Genomic DNA, 22,954 nt, shown 5'->3' with positions numbered 1-22,954 from the left:
TACTTGTAGTATTGGGGGCAGTGAATACTAATGATACTAATGCAGATCAGCTTACGTGATGTTCATGAAGTATTTTGGGATTTTTTAAGTGTGAAGAAGAGTTGCTTAAGCATAAGAGTAGCTCTTAGAAAGTTAGTAACTTAGAAACTTCTGTTTATGAACTTTTTACAGAAAAAACCTCGTATTTTTGTAATTTTTTTAATGGAACAGCTTACAGTTGTACTAATTACCTCCATACAAAATGTAAATGTGTATTAATATGTTTTTTGTTGTATGTTATAGATCTAGAAAAGGCAAAATAGTTGAGTCTCTTTAGATAGGGTTGTTTTTTTTTTTAATCCTGTTTAAAAAACATGCCAGTAACTCATACTGCTCTAAAAAGGTTGGGGAGAGCCGCCTACTCCAGCCACTACTGTAGATAATGGAACTTCAGCGTGGGGTAAACCCATGGATACTGGTACTAGCTGGGGAGAACCCATCAGCGATGCAGCAGGCACCTCTGGCTGGGGAAGCGCTTCTCTTGGTCAACAGGCTTCAAATAAACCTGGTGAGTGCTTTCTGCATCATCTCTGAATAAGGGTGTTTGAGGACAGTGAACTACCTCCATAGAAGCTTTACATTGTTTAGGGCTTTTTTATCTCAAAGTAAACAGAAAGCTAATTTCTGTATTGATTTCTGAAATGTTAATGTGCTGGGGTTTGTTTTATTTTCACAACCAGGGCCTAAATCTATGCAAGATAGTTGGTGTGGAGATGATATGCCATTGACAGGCAGTCGTCAGACCAGCTGGGAGGAAGAGGAGGATGTAGAGATTGGAATGTGGAACAGCAGTTCTTCACAAGAAGCTAACCCATCTTTAAATTGGCCACCATATATGAAAAAAATGCCCACAAAGGTAATGATGAGGTTGAGTCAAGAGTTGTGCACTGTTGTCATTTCTGAAAGCTAAGTCAGAGCAGATTGCTGCCTTGAGTGGAGAACCATTAAGCTTTCATCTCCATTCATAGCATTTTATGATGTAATTGAGGCAGTAGGTGGTAAACATCTTCAGAGTATCACAGGAATTCCTTTGTGTTTTTAAGGGAATAATGAAAGGTGGAAATAAGCAAGATGAAACATGGATCAATCCATTCATTAAGCAATTTACAAATCTCAGTTTTTCAGTAAGTATTTACCTCTACCTTTACTGCCTTCTTTTGAGTGCTAATTGTGATGCACAGGGATGAAAATGCTTAATTACCCAACGTTCCTTTTCACAGCGTTTTCCTTTTTACTTCTGTTTGTCTCCTCTATGTCATTCTTCCCTTTTCTTTGCATCCTCATTACAGAAAGACCTATTTATTGATGAAAAGTGTTAAAAGTGTTTCTGGTATTCAGCCAGTTGCTTTACTTAATGTATTTTGGTGAAGGTTTTCAATTGGGTAACAAATAAAAGGAGAAGATGCTTTAAAATAGCATCTGATATGTATTGATCTTTTTTTTTCTTGCAGGTTTGAATTGAAATAGTATATATGAATATCTTTGGTTTAGCTTTTAAAAGTATTGTTATTAAATAATTATGATTCATTTTATTACTTCAGAGAGAATCACCAGAAGAAACCATACAGAGCAATAAGATGGACATGTCTGGAGGTAAGGAGAACCTAGCTGGGCTTTGTTGCTTTCCTTTCCAGTTGCTCTTTTGGTTTATATCCTTCTATAAATAACTTTTAAAAAAATCACATAATACATATAGTTACAGCTATATGCATTTATATATGCTTTCCTAAAGAAAAGGAATACCCTTGTGGAGGTGATGAAAGTAATGCTACACACCCGAATCACCTGGTCCATAAATCCAGCACAGTTTATGTATGTGAAGCTGACATGAAAGAGTGTGTTTGAGGTGTGGTGGGTTTGTTGCTTGTAGTGTGTGTCTAGATACCTTCCAGAAATAGAAACAGGAATGTTCTGAATACCAAACTTACTCATTGTGGTTCATTCTTGGGCACACATTTTCAATTCCAAGAACTAAATTAATACTGAGCAATTACTTTATAAATGTTTAAACCTGTGAGTAAAATTACTCTTTGTTTTATTTGACTCCTTTGACTGTCACGATTCCTCTAGCAAATAAAAAATAGTATAATTATTTAACATGTTAATAACAATGTAATGATAGAATATTTAATTAAAAATAATTGTAGCATTGTAGCTTTTCTAGTTTAAAATTGGGTATTTTCACTTTCGGGCTCAGTCTGTTGTGTAAAGAAAATGTTCTTTGAATTTTAGTTTTAAATATTAATGGCAAGCCTCATTTATTTTTTTAAATTTGAATTTAAAACACCTGCTTGGACACAATTGGAAACTCATTCTCTTGCACTGCACGCAGTGAAGTGCTAAATGAACTCCTTCACTGCTGTTTATATTTTGATGTTTTAGCTTGCCTAGTGGAATTAATAATAAGATAACTTAAATTGCTTTTAATAAACACAAATGCTTTAAATTTGTGGGTTTGGTTTTGGGGGCTTGTGGCTAAATAGTTGTTTTCTTAACCAAATCAAATGAAATATCCTCTGAAATATTACAGAAATGCCTGTATATTTACGTATATTTTAGAGACCCTTAAATCCCTTATGGTGTGATAAAGATACCACTTCAAAGCCAAGGCTTACTACTACTAAAAAAAGAAAAAGTGCCATTAACAACTGGAAACTCAGGTTTAAACAGTTATACTTTCTTGCTTTTAAGAGAAACCTGAGAATTACATTTTTTGGAAGCCTAGCAAAATCTGTTGAAGCTTTGCTGATTCCAAGTTTTAAGTTGTCTGTAGCCACCAATCCATAGCGTTTCCTTTCCCTTTCTGGTTAATCCCAGAGAGCTGAAAGCTAAAATGGTGTTTTCTTCTATTACTATTGAGCTTGAGCAGTATCTGTTCAGCCCTTCTTAAGCATAAACTGGGTTTGAGTGCATCCGGAAGGTGAAGTAATCATCGTTCAGTGTTGCAGCCACATCTCTCCCCTTCCCGTAGGGTTATTGCAGGACAAGCGGATGGAGATGGATAAGCATGGCCTCAGCGTTGGAGATTACAATCGTGTGGTCGGAAAAGGCCCTGGTTCTCGTCCTCAGATTTCCAAAGAGTCTTCCATGGATCGCGGTCCTTACTTTGATAAGGTCAGTCAGTGTCCCGCTGGTGGACACTTCTGAACTTTGTTGACTCTGCACTCTCAAGTAGTTACCTGTGTGCTCCTTAGCTTTCTGCATTTAGTGGAGAGGAGAAGTAGGGCTTTCTTGTTAATCCATAAGATACATGCTTTGTTCTTTTTTAACTTACTGATATATAATACTTTCTGTAGCCCATTTGTAGTGCAAATGACTAACCTGATCTCTTTTGTTTTCTGCCTATTTCCTGCTGGTGCTGGACTGTCATGTGACTCTTCCCTTCTGTTCCTGGCAATGGTTTCTCCCTTCTGCTTGCTTGCTGGCTGGTTGTTGCGCATCGGTTTGTCTGTCCAATCAGGATGGCATTGTAGCAGACGAGTCCCAAAACATGCAGTTTATGTCCAATCAAAACATGAAGCTTCCCCCTTCAAATAATGCACTACCTAACCAAGCCCTTGGCTCCCTAGCAGGGCTGGGTATGCAAAACTTGAATTCTGTTAGACAGGTAAGGCTGTGTGCATATCCTTGGCATGTTACTTGACAGCATTTAATACTTTTTGATATAACATCCTAGATACATGTATGATTGCTGTGTGTTTAATTTCTAATTCAAATGTGTGGGGTGGGAGAAGCAGTGGAAGAGGTTTATTGTCACTAACTGTCTGTCCTTTCCCTAGAATGGCAATCCCAGTATGTTTGGTGTTGGTAATATAGCAGCACAGCCCAGGAGCATGCAGCAGCCTCCAGCACAACCTCTTAATTCATCTCAGCCTAATCCACGTGCTCAAGTGCCTCCTCCATTACTATCCCCTCAGGTAATTGAGTACATAGAATGTTCTATGTATAAACTACCAAAGTGCTGCTTCAGGACAGTGTGTTTTGCTTATTGGTGCTGCTAATAGTTTGTAAATATTTGAAAACCTATTCAAGCTTGATCAGTGTTCCAGAAACTAGGTAACCGTTAACCAGAGGTTATAATATTCTACATCTGGTGAAACTAATTGCACATGACTGTCAGTCCTCCTTCATACCACTCCATCTTGCAGGTTCCAGTATCATTACTGAAGTATGCACCAAACAACGGTGGCCTGAGCCCACTTTTTGGCCCACAACAGGTAGCCATGTTGAATCAACTGTCCCAGTTAAACCAGCTTTCTCAGATCTCCCAGTTACAGGTAAGCTAACAAAGCTAGTTTGCTCTGTGTTCTGTTTGAAAGTCTAAGTAGAGACTTATGTCCCCTTATGAACTGTTCTTAAAAAAAACCACCACCAAACACTGTCTCCTAGCGGTTGTTGGCTCAGCAGCAAAAAGCGCAGAATCAAAGAAGCATGCCTTCTGGTGGTCGTCAACAGCAGGAGCAGCAGGTAAATAAATATGTTTATTACTAACTTCTCAAACTATCTTTAAAAACTGTTCTTCATCCTGAGCTGCGGTTCTTGGTGTAGATCGTATTTAAAGTGTGCGAGAGGGAATTGGGAGTTGGACTTGGCTTGGTGCTGGGGTTTTGCTGTGCTGAGATGCGCGGAACACAAAGATGTGTTTCGTTGTCTTCACAAGTGGAAAAGCCTTTGCCTATTTATACTGTAACTGCTCTGTCTTTTTAAGGGTCGATCTCTTAGTATGCAGCAACAGATGATGCAACAGTCCCGTCAGCTTGATCCAAACCTGTTAATGAAGCAGCAGACTCCACCCTCTCAACAGCAGTCACTCCATCAGCCCACCATGAAATCTTTCCTTGAGAATGTCATACCCCATGCTACTCCTGAGCTACAGAAAGGGCCATCACCAATAAATGCATTCAGCAGCTTCCCTATAGGTGGGTTTCTCCGTGCTGGTTTCGTGCAGTCAGTTAATGTTTGTGACACACAGTCTGTCTTTTCACCTTGCCTGCCTCCTCTGAAAACAGTAGGGATTGTGATCCCCCTAGCACTTGTAATGGAAGGAGTCATTCTTTGTGGGGCTTATCCACTTACCTTTGTTCACCAAAGAACTTTTTTTTTTTCTTCTTCACAAGTACACTCATTTCCAGAAGTAACTGTTGCATTTCAGTGCCAAATGCTTTACCTTCTTAAAGAATATCTGTCTCCTTTTACTTCTTTTTTATCCTCTGGGTCCCAGGGATGACACAAAGTCCTTCTGCAGTTGTGATTCCTGGGGCTAAAGCACTTGTAGAAGCAGAGTCCATACAAAGAATCCATTGATATGATCTCATTTCTTTGGAGTCTAAAAAATTTTTCAATGAATCAGGAATTACATAGGTAGACCAAAATGTTAATTTCCCTTTTAGTGGCCTTGTTCAGGAAAGAAAGCTTTTAGTTCTGCATTTTTAAAGAATGGTTGTCTCTCAGGCAAAATGTCTGAACGTTTATAAATACAAACGTCTCCTGTTTCTTTCTCCCTACATTTCCAGGCTTCTGTCCAATTTCTACTTCAGAAATTCCAGGCTTGTATATTTTCTCCTTACTTTAGGTCCCTTTTTAATGCTATCTTATACTTACTACAACCATATACCATTTACCTCTCCTTCCTTATCCCTATTTTTTTCCTCCTCTTCAGTTTGCTTTTCTTCTACATTATTCTAATCTGACCATTTCTGTTGGGCTGATTCCCTTTGCATTCGCATTGCCCCCTGTAGAAGAGTTTAAAAGAGACTGCTGCTGAAATCCCTGTGCTTTTAGGGGGAGTGTTGCAGAGCCAGTGGGTCGGTGCAGGCCAGGCTGTTGCGCTGCATGTGGCACACAGGAATTCTGCTTGTGGCCAGTCTTTAAGTCCAGGCTGCTGCTTAAAAATTGCTGCTGATTGGCATCAAGACCTAACTACTGCTTCCATTCACAGGGCAAGGCACAAACATAAAGTTTGTGTAGCTAGTAGAGACAAGATGCTAGGTTTAATGAAAAGAATATTTAACTTCCTTGCCAAGCTTTGTGCTGAGTAATTGCATCCTGCCTATGTTAGGTTCCTTTCTGTTTCATTTCTTGGGTTGAATCATTGTGTGCTGTTAAGTAGCTACTTTCACCTTAATCGTTGCCACGTTTCAGGAACCTGCAGTATATGTAAGATGTTGCTTTGGGATCCCTGTGGAGGAGTACTGTACAGTGAGACAAGCGAGTGGAAACACACTCAGTCCACAAGTAAAAGCTTAAGGGTAGAAATAGTAGGTGGCTGGAATTTCATCACCCTTCAAAATTGGGTTGAGAGGAGTATTGGTAGCATCCTCCAAGTGCAGAAAGTACCGTAGCGTAGGCATGTGGGAAGGAGCTGAACTTGCCAAGTTGTCTTCTGGAAAGTCTTGCAGGTATGTTTTCTCCATGTTCTAATATTAGCATCAGGACACCCTAGCAAAGAAAGCAGGGATCTCCTGTTTATGTTCTGGGGAACAGAGTTTTGTGAGATTCACTAGGTATTTCTTCATCAAAAGCAGAGATTGGGGGTGGGTGAGGGGTGTTCTCTCCAGTTGACCAGTGCTGTAGTCACATCCTGATTCATTTACAGAATTTAGTATTTCTAATAATAAAATACCTTTTTTACCAAATAGTGAGTATAGCTGAATGATATACAATGATTCCACAGTTGAATATGAAAACCTCCTCCAGGGAAGACTGTTTAAATTGTAGATTATGCCCAGGGACTGTGGTGTTCATCCCTCAGTCCACAGGTTTCGAATACAGAGCTGTGGACATACCCCTGTGCCTGCCAAGGGGCTGGCATTAACTTTACCAGCTAGATGTGCCTGTTTGCCAGCTTCTGATCTTTCTAACACCTCTTCTAGAGGTCTGCCTTCTGTAAGCTTCTTCAGAGTTAGAAGAAAGGTTATTGCTGTGCACAGGTCACTGCTTTAACAACAGCAAAATGCTGGAGGGAGGGGTGTCAAACTGGATTGATTATACTCTTCTGTTTCAGCTGTTGACTTGTCTGTCCTGTTACAAGGCTTTGAGGCTTTTCAAAGGGCTGCTTTGCTGGCATCAACATCTGTTTGTGTCTTTAAGAAAAACAAACAGAAAACCCAACCAGCCAACCAAACCCAAGGCAGCTTCTATGTCACAGTGAATATGGACTTAGGAACAAAACTAAGCACTAGTTTCCAGTAGAGAGTTGAGAATTTCCCAGTATGTCTCTGGCCCCAAGTTAAAATGTTGTAGTGGTTTGTTTTCAGAAACAAAAGGGCTGGAAAGGTAACCAGGTAGGGTTGGGAATTAAGGAGAGCAGGGGTGCCAAATCCAAAAGCATGAGCCCATTGTTGAGCCCAGAGTAGCTGGTTCTCACAGATACTTGGATTGATTTGGGTTGGTGTTGTGGTTTATTCTCTGGCAGATAAACATTTGAAATACAGACAAGGCTTAAGACACAAACAGACAAGTTTTGATTTTTTTTCTCTTGCTGAGGTGTCAGTCCAGTGTGAACTGGGTAGATGGAGGAGGGGAGTAGTCTCACTTGTGCAGTTCCAGGCCAGGTATTCCCTCTGTGCTAGTGTGGTTCAGAAGCCAGTGAGGTGTCCTGTGGGACAGCCTGAGTAGGGATAGGAGTGAGGTGGTACCTGTGGATACCAGTGCAGAGTTTCTGCTGCATGGGGATAGGAGCAGACACACCCTTCTGATGAGAAAAGTGTCTTTTATAACTGAGTGTAGCTCCTGGAAGGCACAGTGCTGCTGCTTTGGGCAGGTGAGAATGGTAGTTGTGTGGGTGCCAGGTGGGGTTACAAATGCCACAGGTTTTTTAGGTGTTTATGTTTTAGTTTCTTTTAACTTCCTCAATGGCTTCTTCCACTGACATTCCTGCATGAAGGCATCAGCAGAGAACCTCAGAGTGCCTTGCAGTGCTTAGCTTAGCATCTGTCTGTAAGTTCACTGTATTAAATGCTAGAATGTTTCTCAAAAACAGACACTTGGAAGCATGAAATAACCATAGTAATACGCTCTTACGTGTTTCTTAGGGCAGTAGCAGTAATTAGCAGAAGAAAAGCACTTGGACTGTGTTTCATAAGCTGTATGTGTTTTTAGGAATGAACTCAAACTTGAATGTAAACATGGATATGAGCAGTATTAAAGAGCCACAATCTCGCTTGAGGAAATGGACTACAGTAGACAGCATTTCTGTGAACACATCGTTAGATCAAAACTCCAGCAAACATGGTATGGTAATCATGTCACTAAGTAACATTTGGTGTTACACATCAGACTTCCCTGTATAAAATGCAGGGTTGCTGTGTGCAGGCCTGTAGTTGTTACTACCTGTTGCTTGTAGCTGGCAGAATTTGTCTTGTGTTGTCTGTGCCTAACTCACTGTTTGTCCTGTACAGCAGAGCCTAGAGCCTTGAGAGGTTTTACTTAGAGAAATGATCCTGTGATGAGACTTAGTAGAAATACCATGAAGAATTCCTTTTTAACCAGACTTTTCTTTAAGTTTGACCATTGCTACTAGCTTTACCTTAATCTGGATCAGAATGCTCCATATATTTTTACAACAAAAGCTTTTCTCCCCTTACCCACTGGCCTTAAGGTGATTTATGGGGATTGAACTCTGTGCACACATTCTGGTCGTGTCTGACATTTTTAGTTACAGGTTTTGGTTATGAATGTGTACTTCTGCATTCTAAAAATGGGAGAGCTTAGAAGGGATAGCCTGGGACCATTGCTGTACCTAGTTTTAGAGGAGATAGACTCAGTTGCTTCGTATTTCCTTCCAGTAATCAGGATTCATGTGATATTTCAACTGTTTCAGTTGCTTGAAATCTCATCCAGTTAAAATTTGAGTCTGTAGCACAAAGGTTCTGTGTCTAAAGATAGTTACGTCTCCAGTCTCCTGTTACTCTTCAGTCTTCAGATTGTTTGGCTATTTTTAGATTTGTCAGCTGTTTTACTACTGTGAAATGACTTGCTGCCTTAAGCATCTAGTGGAGATGTCCCGGTACTGCACTTGTGAGCTTACCTGGCTCTTAGAGATGACAGAATTCAAAGTGTTGGTGTTACTTTAGCTGTAGGTAATGCTTTCTGAAGAGTATTAGGAATTTGATTATTTGAACTCTGTATTCCATTGAATCACTAGTAAAAGGAATTCCCTCAAAACTGTAGAATATCCCTGGCTTTGCTGTGTAGTAGCTTCTAAACTTCTTACAGGGTCACATAGATTGTGTACACTGCTTTTGTTCCTGCCAGGGACTTTTCATTTCTTCCCCTTTCAGGAATATAAGTAGAACTTAGAGGGTGCTGCTCTTTCTTTCAAGAGCCTCCTATCACAGGATGTATTTGCTACATGGGGTAACAGAATGCTCTTACCCTCTTGAATTAATATTTTGCTTCAGTTTAATAAGTATACTGCTTTAATGAGGTGATTTCATGGGAGATTGTTCTTAACCATTTTCTCCTGAGTCTTAATGGTTTTCTCCTGAATTATTCAGAGACATTTCATTTTGGATTATATATCCTCTATGACTTCCTGCATAACTTGACATTATAAGAGAGCAGTGTGCTGCTGTATACTTCATGAATGGGTTCCAGGGGCATGTTTATCTATGTATATAAAATATAAACATTGGCTGTGTAAAATATTTACTGACTCTTTGTTTTTTTTTTAATTAGGTGCTATTTCAAGTGGTTTTAGGCTGGAAGAGTCTCCATTTGTTCCATATGACTTTATGAACAGCAGTAATTCACCAGCCAGTCCTCCTGGATCTATTGGGGATGGCTGGCCCCGTGCCAAATCGCCTAATGGCTCTAGCAGTGTTAACTGGCCACCAGGTACACAACACCAATGCTTGCTCTTTGTGTGGTTCTTGGGATTCAGCTGTGTTTCCTTGGGTGCCTTGGTCACTGTGTGTGGAGGGGATAGGGAAGCAGCCTGCAGAAAAGGATATTAAGGGTGTGTTTGTAGAGATCAGATTCGAGTGGTTTTTTGTGAAAGAGAAATGTATCTTCCCTCTTTGAGGCTTTGCCCTGCTGAGACAGGACCAGAAAAGTTAAAATGAGACTGAATTAAGTAAATTAAATGCTTTAGAAGGTTTTTGGGTAAGAAATGTGTTGTTAAACAACTGTTTCCTGTTAAAATAAATCGAAATGAGCTGCTTTTCTGAATCTCTGTTCCTAGAGTTTCGTCCTGGTGAGCCATGGAAAGGTTATCCAAACATCGACCCTGAAACTGACCCTTACGTCACTCCTGGCAGTGTCATAAACAATCTTTCAATTAATACTGTGCGGGAAGTTGACCACCTCAGGGACAGGAACAGTGGTACGTTCAGATGCTGCGTTTCCTAAATGTGTACTGCCCTTCCTTCAGTCACAACAAGAGACTGTTTACTTGGAGATGTGTTTGCTGCTTGCTCATCTCCTTGTTTGTCTCTCTGTATTGTGGATGTGAGGGCTGACAAGCTCATGTTTGGCTTGAGCACTGCTCCTTCATGCAATGCACCAGATATTCCAAGAATGCGGGCAGAGCGAGCGTTGCTGATCTGCACTCTGATGTCATCCTGTGCGCAGGGAGGCGGTGTGGTTGGAAGTAGGCAGGCAGAGCTTGGCCATCTAGCCATCCCAGTGCTGTAACAAGCTTTGCTGGCAGCATGTGCAGGGTGCTTCCTGCTGTTGAGCATGCTTCCCACCACATGCCTTTCGATTTGAGGATGAGGATGGAGGAGAGTCCCTCATCTGATGCTGCAGACGTGTTGAGTCTGGACCACGAGTCGTGCCTTTTAGTTGTATTGTGTTTGTGATGCACTGATTTCTGCCTTTTATTACAGGGTCATCCTCATCTTTGAACACCACGCTGCCTTCAACTAGTGCCTGGTCATCCATTCGTGCCTCCAACTACAATGTTTCCCTCAGCAGTACAGCACAAAGCACTTCAGGTGATGTCTGCTTATATTGCTCTCAGCTGGTGTTTCTTCCCTGTCACCTGCTCTGGGGGGATACCAAGCTTTAATGAAAAGCAAATCCTGAGGTCTCATCTGAGTGGTGACTTCACTGGTTTTCAAAGCAGCTATTTTGATTTTGCTCTAATTGAGCAGTTTTTATTTGCAGCAAGGTGACTGGTCTGGCAGCACAGTGATTGTGGTTGTCTTTTACGTGTCTTTTAGTAGCCAGAAACAGTGATTCCAAATCAACATGGTCTCCTGGATCAGTCACTAACACCTCTCTGGCTCATGAGCTGTGGAAGGTCCCTTTGCCACCTAAAAGCATCACTGCTCCGTCCCGCCCACCTCCAGGGCTGACAGGCCAGAAACCACCGTTGTCCACTTGGGATAATTCCCTTCGTTTGGGTGGAGGATGGGGAAATTCTGATGCCAGATACACCCCTGGTAAGGATGTCTTTCCTGTGTATGGAGGGCTTTGGTTTTGCTGCCGAGCTAGGGAGTCTCTTGTGTGCTTGGTGAGATAATCTGTCGCTGTTAGGTAACATCTGTACCATTTGTCTTGCCAAAAGCAGAAGCTGGTTTATATATCCTAAACTGCATTGCTACTGGACAGAATTGGGAGGGGGCTAGGTATTGTAATCACCAGTAACATGGGTGGCACTAACTTTGTGTTCTCTGCCCTCAATATGAACTGTCTCCCCAAGGGCTTTTTGAGTTTGACATCTGTGCAGCTGAACGCAGTTGCCTATGAAACATTCTTCACAGAGTGGCTCATGCTGTGAGGAATTAGATCATGGTAGTACAGGGAGTCGTCAGCCACGCTCCAGGACTGTTCTGCACTTGCAACAAGAGTTGAAACAAGCATTTTCCCTTCACTTGTGTTTTTTTGATAACACTGGAGCTACCTATGGCTACTTACATAGGAGAGCAGTTCAGACAGTAAACAAAATGAGTTAGATACCTTGAATCTTACGCATCCCACAGCAGCTTTCTCATTGGTGTTCAGTGTGGCAGGGTACTGACCCCTTGCTTTTTTTTTTTCCCCTCCTCCTCATTCAGGTTCAAGCTGGGGTGAGAGCAGCTCAGGGAGAATAACAAATTGGCTTGTTCTAAAAAACCTTACACCTCAGGTAAGGCTGGATCACAGTGCGGGCAGGGCAGGGTGGAAGGGCAGCTCTGACTCGAGCAGCTGCCCCTTCCTGGAGTCAGGGCTTTGTACAGGCTGTTCTCACGCTCTGCATTGGTTTCATCCCCAGATTGATGGCTCAACCCTGCGTACGCTGTGCATGCAGCACGGTCCACTAATAACATTCCACCTTAACCTCCCACATGGTAATGCTTTGGTCCGTTACAGTTCAAAAGAAGAGGTAGTGAAGGCACAAAAATCTCTGCACATGTAAGTGTGTGTTTTTCTTTCAGTCTGAATTCTAAACAGCTGCAGATGTTTTATGGGGTTTGGAATACTACTTGTGCACAGGGATGCAAGGCTTCTCAGTGCCAGCGTCACATCAAAGGGGCTTGTGCCAGGGTGTTTGGAGGCCTTTGTTAGCACAGAGGTGAAGTGTTAAAATGTGTTCTTCTCATCCTTCCGCAGGTGTGTATTAGGGAACACTACTATTCTTGCTGAGTTTGCCAGTGAAGAGGAGATTAGTCGCTTCTTTGCACAAGGCCAGTCTCTGACTCCGTCTCCTGGCTGGCAATCTCTCGGATCCAGCCAGAACCGACTTGGATCCATTGACGGTTCCCATTCGTTCTCAAACCGTAATGATCTAAATCACTGGAATGGTGCTGGGCTGTCGGGAACTAGCAGTGGAGACCTTCATGGCACTTCACTTTGGGGGAGCCCCAACTATTCCACGAGCCTGTGGGGCACCCCGAGCAGCAATGACACCAGGGGAATTAGCAGCCCATCCCCCATCAACGCTTTCCTTTCTGTTGACCACCTAGGTGGAGGTGGAGAGTCCATGTAACCTTTTACTTTTTACAACTAATAAACTGTGACCTCAAGATGTAACAAAGCAGCACTAATTTGGACTTTTCACCTACAGCAAGGGGGTCACCTGTGGAAACAGTTACTTTCTGCACATTTTCCACTTTGTTTTAGCCCAAAACATATCAGTTTGAATACTTGAATCATGCAGGCCAATAGTATAATGTGAAAAAGTATATATTTACACTTCCAGATAGTGCTATCCATATAAAACTGCTTGGAATGAGCTCATTTGTGTATATTCATCATGTTTATTCTTTGAATTCCTTTTTTTTTTTTCCTTTTATTTTTTTTTTTGCATTTTGCTGATAATGTTGGAGTATGAGCTTTTTTAACTTTGCACTGAATGATGTTCTCTCTGTCTAATCGGCAATATCGGGGAGGCAGCAGTTCACGTGTAAATGTTTACTCAAGGATGTTCTTAACAAACAGTGTGCGCTCTCTACTATGCCTTGATGTATGCCTACCTTATTGTGGTATTGTGGCGTTTAAAGATCAAGTTATGATACTGACTTTAGGATTATGAATGAAAGTATTGCACCAGTTTTTTCATGTATAAAACTAAAGAATTTAGCTCTACAGTTTAAAAAACTGTGGCCACAGCTGTGACTTGCAACCCAGCCTGCAAGCCAGGGGGGTCCTGCACTTTCAATAGGCTTTCAATTTTGTTTTGGGGGTGCCCTTGTTTGGGACCTTCTTGTTTACAGAATATTTTTTTTTGTTTTTTGAGAAAAATGTTTACTCTTCCATCATTTTAAAAATTTTTAAAAAGACAAAAAAAAAAAATTGAGAATGAAAAAGATGCTTTCTATCTCTGGGAATAATGAACAGTGTTTGGCCATGTCCTTTTGTTTTCTATTCCTGTATCCTAAATCAAAGAGCATGGCTCTCAGGAAAACCAGTTCCCCAGTAAAAACTCCTTGTAGTTTCTTATAGGAAAAAAAAAAAAAAAAAAATAAAAACTCAACTTTTAGCACTGATAATACTTATTGCTCTGTAAGACTTTTTCTCTGCCAAAAAAAAAATGCTTCAAGCTGGAGTTTGACATACCGCTTTCTGACGCTGTCTTTTTATTAGTGAGTGGTGGTGGTTTGCTAATAATCTGTAGTTATACGATTCTTTTGTAATCCCATCGAGTGGCTCTGTTCCTGCTCTTGTGACTGTGTTAACGTTTAACTGTCGTACCTTAAAGCCGAACTGAGTAACTATGCATACTGTAACCAAGTTCTTGGGCTTACAGAATTGTTTGTTGTATAAAAGAAGTTTTAAATGTTTAAAAAGTTCTCGCAGATACTTTCTTGCAAAAGTAACGAGTTACATCTTTTTTTTTGGTTGGGTTTTTTTTTGCCACAAAAGGTATTATATAATGCTTGTTTAGTCCATGATTTAAAAGACTAGGCAAGGGTAAAAAAAAAAGATTTTAACAGTGCAGAAATCGCCATCATTTCATTGCCTTGATTCTAACTGTTTGTGTCCGAAGATGCAAAAGAAGTCAGTGGCTTTTAACTGTTTACAAATAGAATGTGATTGTAAAATGTACAGTTTGGTTGTGTTTGAATTATGAAGTTTCTCCAGATATTAATAAATCACGATGTTTTTGGCTGCTCAGCATATAACTGTCTATTTTTTGTGACTTTATTTGTAGGCTGTTTTCTATACGATGAAAATACCAGATGATATGATAGCTCTGTATTCCCATAGTTTGATTTTTTTTTTCTTCCTTTTAGCGAACTGATTTTTTTATCAACAGATCTGCATTTTATTCTAGCAAAAATCTCCCTCAACGTGCCCACTATGAGATGAGAGTATAAGTGTAGGAAAACCGCAGCTTCCTTTTCCTTTTCTATTCGAGCACCTTTGGGATCCTGTTGCCCTCATCCTCCGTATCCTTCAAATGCCCCATTTTCAAATGACCCCACCATTTGTGCCCAGCTAGATGCTCAAGAGGACACTTGCAAATAAGGAGAGCATTTTGGAAAATAAACTTTAATGCTTAAAACGTACTGGTGTTTAAATTTATACCTCATTTACATTAATCATGATGAACAATGCAGCAGCGCTTAATTTGCATTTCACTTTTCACAGTGGCTTAGCTTGTTCTGAAATGGCTGTAGGGCAGACCATATATGTACATAGTATGATGTGACTTCAAAAATCTGTTAGACTTTATTTTCAAATTGCCGGATGTAAGTCATTAACTCTGTCGGATGCCAGCATTGTGTGTTATTAGACACTTCTCTGTAACTACTTACTATGAAATACGCTGTCCCAAGCCAAAGCTGGCTTCTGAAGTCTGGTCCGAAACAGTGGTGAAAACGTTGGCAGATAATCGTTCAGGACTCTGCCCCGAGTGGAACTGACATCACACCTGCGTTGATTGTATTGTCAAAGTGTTTGAAATTCCTTCACTGAGCTTGTTACGTGGAAATAAAATGTGGTTGGTTTTAAAAGCTGAACCTTGTTGCCTGTCCTTCGCTCTGCGCTCTTCAGGCTGTCCAGCTCCTCTCAAGGTTGACCAGCTCCATCCCCTCGCAGTACGAATGAGGCCGCCTGGCTTTGTGCTGGGGAGAGAGCAACTTTGTCTTGTACCCCACACCAGCTGACACCCTCCAGCAGGGAAGCCCGGGAGGACCTGATGGCTCCTAGTATGTCCCTGGGGGGTTCCCTCCCCTCCCTGTGTCACGTTCCCCGGGATGGAGTGAGAAAGAGTGCGGCCACGGGGACTCTGCACCCCTGACCACAGGCTCTGTCAGCGCTCCCATATGTATGAGCCAGAGCTCAAAGCTGCTCACCGGCCTCTGCCTGGAAAGCTGATGGAGGAGGGGAAAAGGCGTCCACTGGATGGGCTCCATGGGCCAACTGGACACTGAGATATCACTGGCTTTTCCAGAGTCCACCATGGGATCGTTCATGCTGCTAGAACTTGTGTCCCACTCGTAATGGAAACTGGAAAGAAAATCCATTAGAAAGGGGAAGAGAGGGAGGAGGGGGTAGAAAGGGAGCTGTTGCTGATAGGGGGGGACTGTCACGAGTGGGACCCTGCTCCCGGGTACTGTGCTCCCATGGGTGACATGCTCACTGTACCAACTGCAAATGTGTTCCCGGTCCCCACAGCAGCGCTGGGCTCAAGCATGGGAGTTGATCCCGAGCTGTGCCCTCAGCTCGCTGTTTGCTTGTGCAGCTGGAAACTTCCAGAGCCCTTTTTCCATTTACACCCCTGGAAGCTGATTAAAACGTGCTCATACACACAGAGCCACACCGTTTCCTGCAGATCTGAACCCTGCTGTTAAACCAGCCCCCATCTCTCAAAGCCCTGGGGGATGGGGAGGGGGAGACAAAAGCACTTGTTTCTTCTTGGACACTGAAGGATGCTGCAGTGTTAAAGTTCCACGGTGCTGTTGGCAAGCACAGGGAGCCCAGCAAATTAAAAAGCCCTTCCTAGTCTGGCTCAGCAAACCCCCCTCTACCTGGGCCGGCAGTCGGGGCGGGCAGGCAGCACTGGGTGCTGCTTGGAGCTGTCAGCGATGCCCGAGTCCTCCCGGCAGCTGCAGCAGCCGTTGTCCAAGATCTGCAGGTGGAGCAGCTCCTCCGAGTTGCTGAAGGCCGGGTTGTCCAGTGAGCTGGCTGAGGGCAGCCAGGAGCGCGACCAGTACTGCGCGGAGACGTCGTCCAGGCGGCAGAACCGCCGGTAGCTGCGAGGTGCGGCACGGGGGGCACATGTATGTGGGCACATGTGTGTGGGCACGGTGGCACATGTACACACACACACACACACACGGCCTCGGTGACTGCACCCCAAGCACTGCGTGCAGGTTTCCACCCCAATTTCAGGGCCTCGGGGCAGGACCGAGAGCCACGTCCCGAGCGGGGGCAGAGCCCCTGACCAGCGCCTGGCCGCGGCCCCGGGGCTGTTGCGAGAGCCTGGTGGGGAGGGCAGCAGGACCAGCACGGCGCGGCCCCCCCACCCCCTTCCCACCCCCTCGGAGCCCCGCTCCCCACCTGCATCCCCACCGGGCTGAGCCCGGCAGCCGGCGCAGGGTCGGGGGCGGGCGGACCCTGTGCTTCCCCGGGGGAGACATCGAGGGGGGGCTCGGGACCTCGCATTTGGGGGCTCATCAGCACATCTCGGGGGGCCACTCCCTCCGCGCAGCCTCCGGCGCTCCCTCCCTGCCCGCAGCGCTGCTTTACGGGGCGCCGTGAGCACCCACCCCCGGGCCCCACGCACACAGAGCCCCGCACCCAGCCGGGGGGTGGGAATGGGGGGGGGGCGGGGGGGGGGGGGTGGGGGGGGGGGGGGACACGCGGCGACGCGGGACGACGCGACACCGCCGCGGCTCCGCGGCCCCCGCCGCCCGACCCCTCCCGCCGCCGCTATCGGCCGCCGCAGCGTGTTGTTCTTGGCACGGCGGAGCCCCGGGCTCAGCCCGCCGCTCTCCCTGACCCCGAGGGGGCTGCGCTGCCCCCTCCCCGGCACCTCCCCCCGGAGTTGCTGCCCAGCACCCTCGGGCTCCCGGGCAGGAGCATCCCCGCCGCCCTCTGGGCCCAGCCTGGAGCCCAGCCCCGGGGTCCCCGCGCACCCCACCTGCTGCGGGTCTGGTCGGCCCGGGCCTCCAGCAGCAGCGACTTGAACCGGCGGATGGCGACGGCGGCGACGACGACGACCAGGAGGATGATGCTGAGCAGGACCCCGGCGGCCATGCCCAGCAGACTCTGCTGCGTCACCCGGTAGTCACAGCGCAGCCCCATGAACCAGAAATCGCTGCCCACGGGGCACCTGCGCCAAGGGGACATCGGTCACCGGGGGGGGAAAGGGGGGACACAGAGCCCACCCCCCCCCGCCCCCCCAGGGCTGGCCCCGGGCACACTCACTGGCAGAGGGGCCCGCGGTCCCGGGGGTGGGTGCAGATGCCGTGGTTCTTGCAGTAGTCGCGGTGGCAGAGGGAGGTGCAGGTGGCGTTCCCGTCCGCTCGGGCCACACAAGTGAAGCCGGCCCGGCAGGTGAAGAGCACGGAGCAGGGGTCCAGCGGCCACTCTGCGGACATGGGGGGGGGTGTCCAGCTGTGCCACCTCCTCCACGCCGAGCAGAGAACTGGGGCTGGGCATGTGCCCACCCTGCGACCAGCCCTGGCTGGGCCCTTGGGGCTGTGAGAGGGTCCGGGTACCGCACGTCCCCCTGCATAGTCCCCCACTCACCCAGAGCCACGTTGCGCAGGACAGGGGCAGTGCCCACCACCAGCCCCCGGGTGCTGCCAGAGCCCACCGTGGCGTCCAGGAGCGCGCCCAGCCCTGCCGCCTGCACCTGCTCCGCTGCAAACAGCGCGTCGTACTCCAGCACCACGCTGCCCTCCCTGCGGGGACAGCCCACGGCGAGTCCAGAGGTGGCTCAGACACCCATGTCCAGCGCTGCGTGCCGGCACCGCCACAGCCCCGCAGCGTGGGGCGCGCCCTGTGCCCCCCAGGCCAGGGAGCATCCCACACTGGGGGGCTGTGCGTGCACCTACCTGATCCTCGTCACCTCCAGCCGCAGGAACCCCGGCACCGACATGAAGAGGGGTGAGACCTGTGCAGGGAGGAGGCTCAGTGCAAGGTATGGCCCCAGCTGCAACCCCCACCTCACCCTCAACAGCCCTGGCCCCTGCTCACCGTCTGATTGAAGCTTTGCAGCAGCCCCCGGTGCTCGTGGGACCCAGGGTCCTGCAGGGCGGGGACAAACCCCATGTCCAGCACCAACTCGCAGGGGATGCGAAGGAGTGATGCTGCGGAGGAGAGATGGGGATCAGCACAGCACCACCCACCCCGGGAGGGGGACACACTACCCATGCTGCCAGCCCCTGGGGGCTTTCCCCTCCCACCATGCCCAAGCAGAGGGTCCCAAACACCCCAGACCCACCTCTCAGGAGGGGCGGCTGGTCCTCCATGATGAACACGTGGGGGGCCCTGCCTGCTGCTGCTCCTGGTGTCGTTTGGGGGGTGTCAGCCTCCAACTGCCCTCCGGGGCTGCTCGATGGTTGGACCAAGTCTGTGTCCCTGGCAGCTGGGTGAGAACCAGGGCCCCCAGGATGGCCCAGGGTCCCAAGGGGATTGGTGGGCTGCTGGGGCGGCCCTGGCACCACGGTGGACAGGTGAGTTGGGGGCCCCCACGTCAGCCCCGTCACATCCCTCTGCGATACAGCAGCACTGGACTCCGGTGTGACTGTCCTCATGTCCCCGAGCAGCGCTGGCCTGGCAGTGGCAGTTGTGATGGTGGCAGTGACAGCAGCGGTGGTGACGTGGATAGCAGTGGTCAGCCCCAGGGAAGATGCAGGATGGGACAGAGTCGGCTGCCAGGAGGACCCAGGGGCTGAGGTGGGGGGCAGGCTGCCAGGCTGCCAGCTCAGTGGGGCAGTTGCCATCCAGGGCTCAGCATCGCTCACCCCCAGGATTTGGGGGGTGTCAGCAGGCTTCTCCCCCAAGCCAGCATGGGGCAGCTGGTGCCTGGGGAACAGCCCTGCTGGGGGGGTGCTCACAGTGGGACCATGCTCTGGGACACCCTGGCTGGTCTTCTGGGAGTTCTGCGGGGTCGATGATGTGGATACTGCAGCACTGCCGGTTAGAGCAGGTTGTGTGGACAGGGGGACATGGGGGGACCCTGGGCTGCTGTGGGACACTCCACTCTCTGCCACAGAAGTGCGGCTCAGGGCCGCTGAGGTAAGGGTCTGATCCACGGGGGTGTGGCTGTGCTCATGGGAACCCTCTGTATTGGGTGGCCCTGACATCCCCAGGGTCGGGTTTAGGGTCCCCCCCAGGCCAGGGGATGTCACCCCTGCAGTGCTGGCTGTGGCAGTGGGGACAGGCACACCCGACCCCTTGCCTGCAGCAGGCAGCAAGGTTGGGCCCATTCCCAGGGCTGGTTGGGCTGTGCTGGCCAGGGGGCCCCCACGGCCACTGGCCCCCAGGGATGGTGGGGAGGGGTGAGGGGCCTGGCCAGGACCCTGCCAGGTAACATCAGTCCCATGCCATGGGTGGGAGTCAGAGCCCCATTCTGCTGGTCTCAGCAGCCCCTGGCGTGTCCCCTGCCATGTCCCCACGGAGCTCAGCAGCCTCTGCAGCCCCCCACCAAAGGGTGACGTCCCGATTGTCCCCAGAGCAGGGCTGCCTGTGCTTGGGTGAGTCCCTGGGCTGCTGTCAACCAGCGGAACAGTGGCACTGGAGGCATCTGCAGCCCATGGCCCTGGGGAAGAGGGACCACGTGAGCCCCCCTGTCTCTGCACAAGCCCTGTTCCCCTGGGGGTCTGTCCTGGCAGGGTGCTGGGGGACCCCCACTGCCCTCTGGCAGAGCTGGGCACCACCACGGAGGATGGTGAATGCGAGGGGGTCCCCTGTGGGGTTGTGGCACCTTCTGCTATCACATTCCCTACAGACTCAGTCCCAGGGGGAGTTCTGGTGGCAGGAGCTGTGTCTGGCCCCACGGATGCCGGGGCTGGGGACAGGGGTGTGCTGCCTGCTGCTGCCTGTGCAGCGGTGCCTGCAGAGAGCAGGGCCCCTGGGTGCTCCGTGGCTGTTCCACCCCACACCACAGGCCCTGTCCCCTCCCTGCCTGCCTGGGGGCCTCCAGGGCTCCTCTGGGGGCCGAGGGGCTCCGCAGTCCCAGCGGGTGTCCCAGGGAAGGGCAGCAGCTCAGCCTCTGTCTGCAGCTGCCCCGCAGCCTCCGGCATCAGCGTCCGCCTGGTGCCAGCTCCTTGCTCCAGACCTACAGGCAGAGGCAGAAGTGCTGAGCAGGGCTGACCCACGGCCAGCACCCCACAGCCACCAGCCCGGCACCCCAGGCCCCAGCATGGCACAGATGCATGTGGGCTTCACACGGTGCCACAGATGAAGGGCCATGAGCACCCCAGCCCCAGCAGTACCTGTCTGGCAGCGCTCCCCCATCGTGGTCCCCAGGAGGTCACAGGGGATGGCAGTGCCCAGCGTGGAGCCGGTTCCACTGCTGAGACCAGGGCAGAGCCGCGCGCAGCACTCCACGATCACTGGGGAGAGAGAGCAGCGTGTACCAGCATCGGGCATCACTGGCCAGTGCTGGGCACCTGGCACAGGGCCCCCACCACCCCCAGAGCTGCCGGCACTGGCAGCGGGGCTCCTCTCCCCTCTGTGAACCATGGGCAGCACTGCCAAGGCCAAAACCCCCAAACCCCTCTGGAAAGCATCTGCTTTCATCTTCGCAAACAGAACGCTGTCCCACCCGGTCACGCTCTGCCATGCGCTGGAACCGCCTGTTTCGCCCCAAACCTCTGCCCAGCAGAGCTGCTGGGTACAGATGCCAGCACCACCGGGTCCCTGGGCTGAGCACCACGCCAGTGCCAGGCCAGCACCAGGCTGGGCAGCGCCCTGTGCAGGACTCTGGGTCCCCACTGAGATGGTAGCTGCTCTCCAGAGGGAGAAGGCAGCTCACTGGGTGTCCGGGCAGTCGGTCACCCGACCTGCTGAGGCTGGGGTCACCCCTCAGCACCCGATCTCTGCCAGCACCTCACTGGGGCTCCCAGTCCTCCTCCCCCCGGCGCAGCACCCGCTGCCTTCGAGCAGCCCCGGTCCCCGTGCATCCACCCCACCACGTGCCCCGGGGACCCCACAGCTGAGCCCACCCGGGGTGGGTCCCGGTGACACCCGAGCAGCTGCCGTCCCCCCTCCTCGGTCCAACCGCGGAACCTAAACCCGCTCCAAGCCCCAGGCCGGCCCCGCCACCACAGAACCCGCGGCCGCCCCCGCCCCCAGCACGGCATCCCCCCGCCGAGGGACCAGCGACAGGTCCCGGACCGCCCGGCCCGGGCCCCCCAGGGCTGCGGGGCTCGGGAAGCCTGTCCGGCCGTGCCCGCCGCCCTCCCGGCCGTGCCCCCCGCCCGCCGGTCCCGCGTGGGGGGCAAGGAGGGAGGGAGAGGGGCGGGGGGCAGCGGCGGGTCCCGGCGCTCACCTGCGGCGGCCAAGAGCCGCGGGAGCCTCGGGAGCCTCGGGAGCCGCGGGAGCCGCGGGAGCCGGAGCCTCTCCATGGCGCGGCGGCGCTGCCGGTTCTGCCGAGGCGGCGGCAGGAAGCCCCCGCCCGCCCCCGCTGCGGCGGGCGGAGGCGCCGGGGAGCCGCAGCCCCCGGCCCGGTCCCGCCCCACCGGCCCCGCCCGACCCCCGCCCGCCTCTGCCCCGAAGGAGCATCGGGGCGGGCGGCTGCGGGCTCGCCCAAAGGCTGAGTTCGGCCGCAGAAGGGCTGAGCTCGGGCTGCGGAGCCCCCCCGGGGAGGGACGGAGGGGGGCATGGCCGGGGCCCCGGAGCTGACCCTGCTCCTTCCCCCGCCGCGGGTGCGCTGCCGGGGTGTCCGGGAGAGCACGGGCACCGCTACCCGCGGGCACACGGCTCCGCCCGCCCTCCTGCCCCGGGGTTAGCACAGGGAAGCCGCGTTAGGAGCCGTCGTCCCCGGGGCCGCCTCCAGCCGTCCCTGCTCTGCCCGGGATGCAGCTCCGGGCAAAGGTTCCCTGAGGGCATCCCTGGCTGCACCCGCCTGCGCTTCCTTCACCAAATCCCTCAGGGCCACACCACCCTGGGCAGGCAGCGACCAACGTGTCTGGGTGGCAAAGGGATGGTTCTGCCACCACCATCACTCCTGCCTCCGAACCGGTGCCTTGTGTCCACACCAGGGAAGATGGGGGGAGCCACCGTGGTGGCCAAAACAACTGGTTCCTCCCAGTTCCAGCGTGCAGCCTGTTCAGAACACGTTTCAGAGCAGATTTTGGGTGAAGGAGCGACCGATGAGTCTCCAAAAGCACGAGCCTCACTCACTGCAAAAGCAAAACTCAGGCCCCGAAGGCACCAAGATGCCTGGCTGGGAGAGCATTCTGCACCGTGGGGTTTTGAAGGTGAACTGCAGCTCTAGAAGAAGCCCCAGGAGCAGCCACACCAGGCTTGGGCACCATGTGCCACGCCAGGAGACTTGGGTCTATTTTCCATCCTCCACCACCCTGAT

General features: G+C 49.9%; 1 protein-coding gene across 1 annotated transcript in view; it reads left to right on the top strand.

The window, feature by feature from the left end:
• TNRC6A (trinucleotide repeat containing adaptor 6A) overlaps nucleotides 1-14,574 on the top strand; it is a gene marked incomplete at its 5' end in the record, with an annotated part of 50,242 nt that extends 35,668 nt beyond the window's left edge. The window contains 17 exon segments of the mRNA XM_084271300.1: nucleotides 383-547; nucleotides 720-895; nucleotides 1,083-1,163; nucleotides 1,581-1,632; nucleotides 3,011-3,153; nucleotides 3,819-3,956; nucleotides 4,188-4,316; nucleotides 4,429-4,506; nucleotides 4,748-4,958; nucleotides 8,140-8,271; nucleotides 9,718-9,876; nucleotides 10,223-10,363; nucleotides 10,869-10,976; nucleotides 11,205-11,426; nucleotides 12,042-12,112; nucleotides 12,239-12,378; nucleotides 12,577-14,574. Of these exon segments, the coding sequence (XP_084127426.1) occupies nucleotides 383-547; nucleotides 720-895; nucleotides 1,083-1,163; nucleotides 1,581-1,632; nucleotides 3,011-3,153; nucleotides 3,819-3,956; nucleotides 4,188-4,316; nucleotides 4,429-4,506; nucleotides 4,748-4,958; nucleotides 8,140-8,271; nucleotides 9,718-9,876; nucleotides 10,223-10,363; nucleotides 10,869-10,976; nucleotides 11,205-11,426; nucleotides 12,042-12,112; nucleotides 12,239-12,378; nucleotides 12,577-12,952 (2,522 nt within the window). The 3' untranslated portion in view covers nucleotides 12,953-14,574.
• Nucleotides 14,575-22,954: the final 8,380 nt, after the last annotated feature.

Source organism: Gallinula chloropus, assembly GCF_964237585.1.
Source record: "Gallinula chloropus genome assembly, chromosome: 15".
NCBI classification, from domain to species: domain Eukaryota; kingdom Metazoa; phylum Chordata; class Aves; order Gruiformes; family Rallidae; genus Gallinula; species Gallinula chloropus.
The sequence above is the reverse complement of the archived record's forward strand: the minus strand, read 5'-3'. Positions and strand labels throughout refer to the sequence as shown.